The sequence below is a fragment of the Thamnophis elegans genome, chromosome 13 (genome assembly GCF_009769535.1).
Source record: "Thamnophis elegans isolate rThaEle1 chromosome 13, rThaEle1.pri, whole genome shotgun sequence".
Lineage (NCBI taxonomy): Eukaryota > Metazoa > Chordata > Lepidosauria > Squamata > Colubridae > Thamnophis > Thamnophis elegans.
Genome location: NC_045553.1, coordinates 4,200,457 through 4,211,871, shown reverse-complemented (window position 1 = coordinate 4,211,871; position 11,415 = coordinate 4,200,457). Strand labels below are relative to the sequence as shown.

The 11,415-nt window shown below is 45.7% G+C and overlaps 1 protein-coding gene across 4 annotated transcripts in view; it reads right to left on the bottom strand.

The window, feature by feature from the left end:
- Positions 1-1,861: 1,861 nt before the first annotated feature.
- The window catches only part of MTMR3 (myotubularin related protein 3), a 57,186-nt gene continuing 47,632 nt past the window's right edge, over positions 1,862-11,415 (bottom strand). For 2 of the 4 annotated variants that reach the window (XM_032228929.1, XM_032228930.1), the window contains exons 17-21: positions 9,302-10,691; positions 7,603-7,713; positions 7,052-7,140; positions 5,852-5,878; positions 1,862-4,208 (exon numbers count right to left, since the gene is read on the bottom strand). In XM_032228929.1, coding sequence (XP_032084820.1) covers positions 4,037-4,208; positions 5,852-5,878; positions 7,052-7,140; positions 7,603-7,713; positions 9,302-10,691 — 1,789 coding nt within the window. In that variant the 3' untranslated portion in view covers positions 1,862-4,036. The other 2 variants (XM_032228932.1, XM_032228933.1) reach the window with 2 other exon arrangements.

Sequence of the window (11,415 nt, the reverse complement as noted above, 5' to 3'; positions counted from 1 at the left end):
AGCAGCTCAAAAAAAAAATTTTTTTTAACTATTTTAATTGGTACAAGAATGTGAACTACAGTAACCAAATGGCAACAACTGGATACCAGATAATAGTGCCTTTGCTCTTTTAAAATAATCATTGCGCTTACTGATGCTTAGCTTGATGCAAATGACATTTTCTTGGGTATAATTTCCATAAAAATAAACTTTATTCTGACTCTTCTGCCTTACTGTATTCCACATTTCCCCCCATGAAGATCCACTGTGATTTCCTTTTCAGAGTTGAGTTCCTGCATTCCTTTTATCTAGACGTCAACCATGAAAACTTCCATAAATTTAAATTCCATATTTCCCATGGCCAGCTGTTGCTGATGAAGCAAATTCCAAATTGCTGCAATTACTTGCAGATATGGATAGTGGAGGATCAAAGTTCTGCGTGCCGGGAGATTGCTTTTATATTTTTAGTAATCTGAGGGGAAATGGATGCCTCTGTTTAGCGAGGGCTAGAAGAGTTTAGATGTTATGAAGGGATGAGATACATCCAAAATATCAATGGATCCCTGCCGTAATGACTGAGTTACTGACATAAGGTATGAGAACAAGAATGGGAAGTGCCCCAAAAACCTGACTGGCTAGTGTTGAGGACAGGGTGCAGAACAGCTTCGCTTTTCCATTGTTGTTTTGATAAAGAAAAGAAGAAAGCAACAAGAACAATTTTTCCAAAAGGATATTGCTCCCCAAAAACAGCCAAAAGCAACCAACACAAAAGAGCTCAGGCTAAATTATAAATTGGGTTACAAATGATGTACCAGCTTGAAGCACAAGTTTCCCTGTGAATGCTCAGTCTCTTTCTCAGATGGAAGCCTTTGATTGCCATTTACTCATCCGGGAGATAGCTGGCTTGTTGGCTTGTTTGTTCTTACCACAGTGACACAAAGTTTAAAACCATCATAACAAGAAAAACCCATGATGTCCCAGTTAAGCAATACACCCCCACCCTTCAAAACAAAACCCACATCCCCAAGAGAACTCATCCGATTGCCTGGCTCAGTAGCCTGGAAGAAATTTCCATAAAACCTTCAGTGACTTACTGTCTTTTCAACCAGGTAGGGTTCCTGGTAATTGGAAAACCAGAGAAACTGGGAAAAATGGTGATTGTATTCCTCTTTGTGGAATTCCACGGGACTACAGAGTTGCGGCATGCACATCTTATTGGTTTATTAATATGAATTGTGTCGCTCAACAAACCCCAACTATGGAAGGTGTGGTTAGCACAATTAACTGGGAATATAGAAACATGATGATGTGGTGTCGTTATACCAGGTGTGCCATTGTCTGTTCACAACTGAGGATTGTAGTGCTTTTAACTTTGTCAAAGTGCCTTTTCAAACCACTTTCAACATTCTCAGAAAACTGAATCTGGTTTAGGCTTCAAGCAATATGAAGAGGATTCCTTACAGCTATCTAGGAAAATAAAATTGCCTGGTTAGCTTTTAAATATGATGGCCTTGAAATGAAGGGAAGAGATCTCCAGATTGACCTATTTCAGCAGGAGGAAATAACAGTTCAAAGATTGGGGCAGGTAAAAATTAGGAAGTAGCTCAACAATTGTCCCTCTGTGCAATCTCTAAAGTTTATTTCATTTTTATTTCTATATTTAATCATTCTAAAGTATTAAGTCTACATTTGACAAAAAGTGAAAAATATAAAAGTAGTTTTGTTCCTCTTTAGAAGATTTATGTAGTACATTCTCTCTCTCTCTCTCTCTCTCTCTCTCTCTCTCACACACACACACACACACACACACAAAAACAGAGCGCTGGGTTCCCTGTTTCACATCCAATGGGAGAAACTATGAATAAAAAAAGTGCTCCATTGATTCAAAAGACTAAGAGCTGCAAGCGTTTATTCACACTGTACATCACAGACCCCCAAAACCCGTATTGGAACCCCTTGGCACCTCTTATGAACTGCTGAATGTTAGACCTCCTTTTCGCCATCTGTTTGTACCATAAAATCACACTGGATCAAGTGCATCATACAATACCATTCCCCTTTATTATTCTTTTTTGTCTGTTTATAAACTGTCTCGCTGCACACCAGTTGCATTGGAAAAGCATAGATTAGCCAGCTTTCTGTATGTCACCTCAACAACCTGTTTCCACGTTCCCAACCTGGAACTGTATACCTCTACTGATTTTCCCAGAGTGTTTCATTCCTTTGGGGGAGGGGGGGGGAGAGAGAGAAAACAACACTGAAATTTTGTACAGGTCCTCCCAGTCGGAAGCAGACAAGGAGTGCAAAGAAATTACACTCTGCTTGCATTAAGGAGAGGGCGTCCCTGGCTACGCGCTCCTGGAATTTGGATCCTTATTTTTAAATGTCTTCCCTGCATTGTTTTGTTCTATGCAAGACCTGCATCCTTTACAAGCAACCTGGGAAAATTGAAACATCAAGAACGAAACAGATTGACAAACATTTTCCTTCTTGGAATCAGTATGAAAACAAAAACTGTTTGGCAAGCCTCACTTTTATATTTCCTCCTTGGCAACAGGCTCACAAAACCAGTTTCCCTTTGGAAGGCCAGTCTAGTTATTACAGCACAAACGCTTAGAATAGCCTAGGGGTTGTGTTTCTTGCTCTTTTTACGCCCGTTGTTGTGTAGCTTGCTCTTTATGGCTCTTGCAGAGCTTCATGCCAGGATTGTGAGCTTATGGCAGTTCTGGGTGTAGGAACCTCCCAGCTGGTAGTAATCAAGGCCAATGTTGCAGAGGAAATATATGGAAGATGTTTGATGTGTGGTGACACAGAAAGACAGGAATTGCATGTACCAATCTAAGCTCTCCAAGACAAAACAGGTGAGAGCAATAGGAAAAGAATTGATTCTGGATGGATTCAAGCATCTTATCACAGATTATAAACTCTCTATTATAATTCTTCGTCCCACTCCAAAACCATAAACTCAGCGTATTTTAAAGAGAGTGGAGGAGGGAAAATACAAAATTTAGAAAAATAGGAGGACTCTATCAAATGTTGATGGGGTGACATTAACGAACTGAGCGGGAGGAAAACAGTTTCAGATTGTTGTGGCCAAGACATCTCTTTTCGTAACGCCTCATTTTGGGGGCTTCCAGCAAACCCACCTTTTCTAACCAGCTCTAGAGCAAAGTAAAACCATCCCACTCTTGCTTCATGGGGTTGTTTTGTGAAAAGGACACCTCGATGCCATCAGGCCACCTGACTTTGCACAAAGCCTACCGAGTGCAGTGAAGCAGCTCTACTTTCTGTGTAAACTAGGTTTAAAATGGGGGCAAGGAGAAGCATTTCAAAAGCTACCGTCAAAGCCTAGGCACCGATTCCTTTACAAAATAAAAATAAAAATGGATGTACAGAATTTTACATCGGGGGGTGCCGGTTTAAAGGCACCCTTTCTCCTTTCGCTTCCCCTCAAAGCAAGTAGGCATCTCTTCTTAGCCAAGGCCTCTCCGCCCTCGGCCATAGAGGAGTGCCCAGCGTGGAGATCCGCAATCCACCCCTTGCATTTGGGCAACAGGCATAATCCAGCCAGCTCTTTTGAGAAGGCCGTTTCCGTTTCTTCTAGCAGCAACAACTCTCCAAGCAGCATGGGGCTGCTGGGAAGCCACAGGAGTGACTGAAAGCACTAGCCCTAATGCTACAGGTATTCACAATCTCTCTGGCAATTCACTTTCCTCTCCTCTCGCAAAGGGAGAATAGCCTGCCTGCAGCGCAGGGAGACTCCCCCACTAGACCCCTTGCACCGTCTTCCTGCAAAATCCACACTAAATTTACATGAGAAGGATGGAAAGGGAATGGGAAGTAACAGTGGGGAAGGACTGCTCCTGCTCCGCCAGGATCTACCTACCCATCATCCTCTCTCTCTCTCTCTCTCTCTCTGAGCAGTAACCTGTACTTCCAGCTCAAAGTGCATAGCTCCTCCAATCCTACCAGCTTCAGTCCACCGGCAATCGGTGTGTCTCCTTCGAGGGACAAAGGCAGCTTTGTCTCCTCCCATCTTTCCTTCCAGGCTGGAGCCTCAGTTTGAGGTGGCAGCAATGGGTTTGTCCAGTTCGAGGTCAAGGCTGGAGCTACTGGGGTGCAAGCTGCTGTAGCAGGTTTTGCAGACCCGGCTGGGTTCGAAGAGCTGTTGGCTGGGGACCGGCGCCTTCTGGTTACAGCAGCTGGAGCAAAACACATTTCCACAATTCCTTCGGTCAGAAACAGGAAGGGAAAAAAAAAAAAACACGAATGAGTTTGCAACGCAGAAATGCAATTTCTAAACAAGAACAGCCTGGTTTAAATTAGGCAGAACCACCCCAGGAGTGGAGGTCTGAGTTCCTTCCCTTCAGGGATGGGCCTATTCCTGCAATACAAGGGTCAGGAGCAGGAGGAGGCATAAAATCCCTTTCGGGTGGTCAACGTGCCAGTGCTGCCTGCAATGGGACACTTGAGCTCTGCCTCCAGGTGATTCCCCAACATTAACACCAACCGATCCTGAGGAGGGCAAGGAAATCATGTGGCCTGAGAGAAGCTGTTAGGACTCGGAGGGAGTCCACTGTAACCCACCGAGGCTTCAGCACCAGAAAACGTGAATCTGCCATGCAAAGTCACACAGCAAGCCGCAAGGGAAAACAGCCCATGGGTCGTGAGCAATGTAGCAGCTGAAGGACTGGCTAGTGGTCAATCAGCAGGGGCATTTTAGCACATGCACCCGGTCTGGATCACCAGAGACAAGGGACCCTCCTTGCTTAGGGCGCCACTTTCTCAAACTGAGACACTGGAGTGAAGAAACGCCTTTTGCGTTTCATCCCAAAGTCTTATTCCGAACCTTATGCGGCTTTCCTAGAGAGATGTGATGCTAGAGAAAAGGATGTAACAGAATAAGTCCTCCCCCACCCCTTTTGATTTAAACTTTACTACTTGGCTGCGATTTTGTTTTATGTTGTCCATAATCTAACTGCAAGCAAAAGGGAGCTTTAAAAAGGCGGGGGGGGGGGGGGGGGACACCTGACCCCTGGTGAATCAGCCTTCAAATACCGAGCTAAAATCTTTCTATTAGGCTAGTCAAACTAGGCCGGAATAAATGATTTCAGAGTTTTCTTATGGATTCAAACAAAGAAACAAAAAACAAAACAAGAACAACGGGAGGGGAACTTTGGTAAAACAGAAAGAAAACCATGATCCCAAACAAAAGCAATCCTAATATAACTTTTTTGTTAAATCAGCATTGCTGATTTAGGATGGAAGAGATCACAGCAGAATCTCCTGCTATGGGACGGGAGGCGATTTCTGAGATATTTTGAGAAGCAGAGATTGTTCATGGAATCCTACCAGGGTATATATCTCAAAAATATTGCCCCCAAAGAAGACCCAGGCCCACTAATTGTTTCCTTTTGCCCAAATCCTAAAATTGACTGGTGGGACTGATAGAAAGGCAGAGTCCTTGATAATCCACATTAGCAAAGGTGAAACTATGGACAATACTGACTTTTAACCTAAATTTTATCCGTTGGAGTTTTGTTTAGCTCTTTTATTTGCTTTTAGATTTGGGACTGATTGTTCCAGAACCTGTGAGCTACCATCAGCTGTCCCATGACACAACAAGACCAAGACCATAATAATCTGCTGATGGAGCAGTGCAGATGAGCCAGCTGCTGTCGCAAGGGAAACATTTTGCAGGTCAAGAGAGCCCCCAACGTTAAACAAAAAGCCACGGATCCCACATCCTATCGGCGGCTTGTGCTTTATAACTTCTGGGAAAAAGGAAGGCGGGGGGGGGAGGCATATGTTAGTCTGGAGAGCTGATCGGAGAAATGCGGACAAGACAACAGAGGCCGATGCAAATGCTCACCAAGTCTGATCAACATGTTCAGGGTCCCTGCAGGGAGGGGAGAAAAAGCTCAGAGCTGACACTAAACCAGAGAAGTTTAAAAAGTATAACTGGGGCCTTTGGAGGTTTTTTTTGGCCTAGAGTGGGGAGCTTGCGGCTCTCCAGATGTTGCAAGATGCAGGTCCTGGCGACCTCAGCTGGCATTGCCAATAATGAAAGATGCAGCGGTATCTGGAGGGCTTTGGCTTCCCAACTTGCCTGTGAGTGGCATTCTTAAAAAGAAACTGTTCACTTCTTCGTATTGTACTTTATAAGGAAATACTCTGCACGGTGAGCTCTGGGGAACACATTCAGGTCAAAGATTCTTACACACCTCAATTATCCATCCATTGAGGCAGTCTGCTATACGTCTACACAGCAGCTACTCTGAGCTCTTTTATTTCCAGTCAACAGGCATGGCAAGAACTCATGCAGAAACACAGGTGGTCCCCAGTGAGAGCTGTTCTTTAAGTAGCCTGTGCAATCCAAAGTCTAAGAAGACTTTGTGAGCTTTAAATCGGGATTTACAGCAAATTTACAGGTCCACCAAGGAGTCCAGGGCCCTGGACACTAGTCATGGTCGCTAAGGTCACTAGTGGAAGATGTTGGCCAAAATTATTCAGGCAAACAAACCCAACAAGGGAGCTGTTGGTCAGGACGCAAACAGACATCCAAAGAGACAGACTAGGAAGATGATCTTCCAATTAACCAGTGACAACAGACCCAGGAAGGCTCTAGCCCAACCTTTACTTCCACCGTCAACCAAACGGGGCTGCTTTTCAGTCAAACTACTCTCGGCCTCAGGCCCACCCTTGCAATGTGGAGACAAAATACAGATATTCATTATTTTCAGGGGTCTGAAAATATTTCCAATAGAAACACCCTGAACATTTGAAAGGATGCTCTATCTACAGAAGAGGGTGGCCCTTTTATTAATGAGCCAGAACAAACATATTAGATGAGGGAAGTGACGAGAGCTAAATAGATATTTGCTATCGGGAGAGTTGTTGCCGCCAATGGAGATGATGGAAGCACTGAAGAGCAACATCTGTCTGCTGCCCTGCTTGCTGAACAGCTGGATGTTTGGCTCAGGAGCTGCACTAACAGGGACGGATGTCTTCCAGAGGTCCAAGGGCCTAGTGGGAATTGCTGTCTCGGGGAGCGCATGGGAAGGCACAATACCTGCAGTGGTGTTTTCTGCTGACAAGCCAGAAGACACTGTCACAGCCGTAACAGTGCGCAGCCAGGTGATCGGGCAGCCACCGTGTCACCTAGAAAGACAAGAGAGCCCTTGCTTTCAAATGTAACACCGACACATGAGCATCAAAGCAACGGGACAACAGCAGAAAAACGAACGGATTGAGAAGCCCCAGCGTTTGGGAGGGAGGAGAGAAGAAAACACCTGAAGATTCTTCTGGCAGAGAAATCCCAAACCCAGGTGACTCGATCTATGACAAAGCCATCACATGCTCCCTTCTCTCTGCAAACGTCCACGAGCAAGTGCCCAACTCCCCAAATGGCTTTCATCACTTCCCAAAGATGCAGAGCGGAAAGCAAGCAAGTCTTTGACACAGGCAGAGAGGTGGAAAGGTTTTTGAGAGCTGGAGTCAAGGAGGAAAGCTTATCAAGACCGGTGTTAGGACCAGAGGGAAGGAATCACAGAGCGGCATCGTTAGTATATTGTGTGCTGATTAGACAAGGAGAGGGCGCAGGAGATGGATGGAGGCCTGTACCTCTGTGTCCTGTTTATCCACCTGCTCCCAGCTGGCTTCAGAGAAAATCTCTGTACTGCAGCGAGACAAGCAGTTGTGATCCGGATTGCTTTCTGAGTCAGGCACTGAAGTCTGTTGGCAAACAAACACAGCTGAGCATAACCTACTCCCAGTCCACGGAAGGGGTTAGCAGCTGAGAATGGGGCCTCTTCTACATCTGCTGTGGGGAGCAATCAGATCAGAGGTTGGGAAAAGCAGGGTGGGAAAACTGATGCTATCAACCTCTGGAACACGGCCTCCCCCAGTACACTGAGACTGGTGTATGTCACTGTCTGTCCTATCCATCCATCCATCCATCCATCCATCCATCCATCCATCCATCCATCCATCCATCCATCATGTTTCCCTGAAAATAAGACAGGGTCTTATTTTCTTTTTACCCCCAAAATAACCGCTGGGCCTTATTTTCGGGGAGGTATTGAGGTGCAGGAAACAGCAAGCGTGATCACCTCATGGCTGCTACTGGGTTGCAATATTTTTGAGGAGGGCTTATTTTCAGGGGAGGCCTTATTTTAGTGCATGCACTCAAAAGCCCAACTTGGTTTATTATCTGGGGAGGTCTTATTTCAGGGAAACAGGGTATCTATCTGTCTGTCTATCTACCTATCTATCATCTGTCTGTCCATCGATCCATCATCTACTTATCATCTATCTGTCCTTAGCCATCTGTCTTTATCCATCTCTCCATCTAACTATTTAAAAAAAAAACTTACAGTGAAAGAGATACATGTTGCTATCTGAAAAGCAAACAACCATCTTGAAGATTAGTATCAACCTCAGCAGAAAGCTTACTGAGAAAACTTCGGACAAAGAATTCAGCAGGGAGGGGATCCTGGCCAGACAACCGTCTTACTCAGAGGACGCAACAGACTGCTGCTTCTGATCTAACTTGTTAGACCAGCCAGCTAGCTTTCTAACCCCAGTTTTTTTGCTACATGAATGCAGAACTGCGTTTCTCAACCTTGTAAAATTTAAGATGTGTGGACTTTAATTCCCAGAATCCTCTGTTCAGTTGAACCAATTTCTAGTTTATTTGACAAACCTGATTTGGTGAAGTTTGCCTTAACCAAATGGTAGAAACCAATTAGAGACTGGACATGCTGGAAAAACACCCCCTTCCCCAAATGAAAGAATGAAGCCACTGTTAAAAATGATCTCTCTCCCCAGTCAAACATTTACTGATGAAAGACATACCTCTCCTTCAAAATAAAGTAGTTAGCCTTTTAATTAGCCCTGAAGATGCCCCAAATGATTAATAATTCACCCCAAAGGACCAAACCAGAAAACTGTTTCAACTGGGTGGCCCTTGGTGGCCTTCAGTGCTGGAGTGCTCTATACTGGGGGCGGGGGAGCAACAGGATTCCCTCCCCCCCATGTCACCTATCCTCTACGTTTTTGCTTTCTCATTTCATCTTAATTGTTTCATACTGACTATCTTTTAAACCTTGTCATCATTTTGTAAGGTGCTCGGAGTTGCTCCAACAGCGAGAGGGGCAGCATGTAAATTTAATAAATAAACCAACTCAATCTGTGATAAGTCATTGATGGGCCGCATGTCTCCAGGGCAGCCTTTGGTTTGGGGCTGTGCTCTGTGCTGCATTTCTGCCGCTTGGCACAAGCGGAGCCAAGCCAAGAAGAAGAAACGGTTGTATGTACTTACCACTTCATCCCCGTACTCCCCGTTGAAGCGCAGCGAGCTGTTCAGATACTGGCTTTCCAACCGGCTCTTCAGCTCCTGCACCTGCTTCTTCAAGCTCTCCACCTCCTGCTGGTGCCCGCTTTCAATCTGACGGAGGCGCTGCTGAATGACGTCGGCATAGATGGGCATCCCATCGTCATCCAGATGATTCCGAGCAGGCTGGTCCGGGCTGCCCGCTGTTTGCTGCCGACCTGGGATGGCGTGAACCCATTTGTGGTGGAGGTTCCTTAGATGCAGCGAGGTGGAGCTGCAGCTGGCGGGGGAGATTTGCCGGCCGAGGGGAACTTTCACCCTGCTTTCTTCCCCGTTCAGGCAGTGCCCGTTGGGCGCAGCGTATTTCTGAGGAGCAGCAAACCCTGCCGGGCTCTCGGCCATCTTGTTCTCGGATGCCAGGTCTCCATTGCACACCACCTCTTTATAGTCCATTAAAGGCAAGGCACACGGGGAAGGGTTGCTGCTGTAAGGAGTCCTATTTAGAGCTGCGGCCAACTTGTGTGCGTCCATCAAGTCCTCCCTTTCCAGCCGATTCTCCACCATCTGGGAAAGATCGTTGACGTTGTTGTCCATAGGATGACGCCAATGGGGAGACTCCTTCTGGGCCCTTTCATCCCTGGCTCCCGTTTCTATTAAGGTCTCGGTCGAGCTCTCCATGTTTGGTGTGGGCGCCTCAAGTCCTACAGGCAACGGTGGGATGGGATGGGCAGGACTAGGAGCATTTTCAGCTTCTGCTGAACTATTATCAACACCCTCCTCCTCCTCCTCTCTTGAAACTTCGCTATTTCCAGGATTGTCCCAAAAGCCAAGTGGCAGCTCTCCCCCCTGAGTTGGCTTCTGGACTGTGCAAGGGGCAGCTGGGTGACCCTCCTCTGGCCCTTGGAGCTCAGAAGCACCCTGTGATACCACCTGTTGATTAGAAACTGGATTGTCTAAGGTTTCTGCATCCGCGTCAGACTTTTCACAAATAGTAGGAGAACCAACCAGGTGTTCAGTCCTGCGTTCCTTGTCTAGCGTGAGATCCCCTTCTCCTTCCTTCCCTGCCCTTTCCTGACTACCCCTTGTATTCTCCTCAAGGCTCCCTTCTTCTTTGGTGGCTTCTTGCAAGATGTTTTCCATCAGCCCCTCGGCCACCGCTACTGAAAGCTCTGCTCCAATCAGAGTCCTGCCTTGTTTGCCCAAGCTTTCACCCTCAAAGAGGTCGTCCCCCGGGTTCCCGAGGTTGCTGAGTTCCAGGGATCGGCGATGTTCCTGCCATTTCTCGTTTAGGCTTGGGTCGCTGCTACGCCGGTTGGTGGGGGCTACGCTGCTGTCACAGGCTGTGGTCAGATTGTCAAAGGACCTGGTCTTTGGTAGCCTGCAGAAGAAGATTGAGAGCCATCAAAGGTAAGTTTAACTTTCTTATCAAGCTCTTATATAAGAGAGACTGTAAACCGTTGGTGGACTTTCTGCATGCTAAAGAGATGAGATGGTTAATAGAGGGATTTGAAGATGTAATGTTTAACTTAATCTGTTGACTGCTCTCCCCCTCCTCTAGAGATAGATAGATAGATAGATAGATAGATAGATAGATAGATAGATGGATGCGCTATAAAAAAACAAAAAGAAGTAAATTCTCCTCCCCTTTTATGTGTTTGCATTTGTGTATGTGTATATATACCGGTACACACACACACACACACACACACACAAACACATGTAAAAGGGGAGGGGAATTTACTACTTTTTCTCCCCCCCCCCCCAGGTAAATCCTACGTGTTAAATTTACTTAAACACTTTTTCCTCTTTTTTCTTTGTACACTATTTCCCCCCTCCCTCCCCCTGTTTTTGTTGTTAGGGTTGAATGTATGCTTTTGTCTTGTTTCATTTTGTTTGCTTTCCTGTTTTGTATTTTACTTTTTAGGATAAGACAATAAATAATAATCTTTTTTTTTAAAAAAAAAGAAATTAAAAATGTAAGTCTAACTTCCCAGTGAGTTTACATTCAAGAGTTGCAATGTCGACCGTTGTGGGAGAGGGTGCTTTTCTGCAAACCAGTGCATTTTTACATTTTATGCACCTGCTGTTGGTTCAACGTGTGG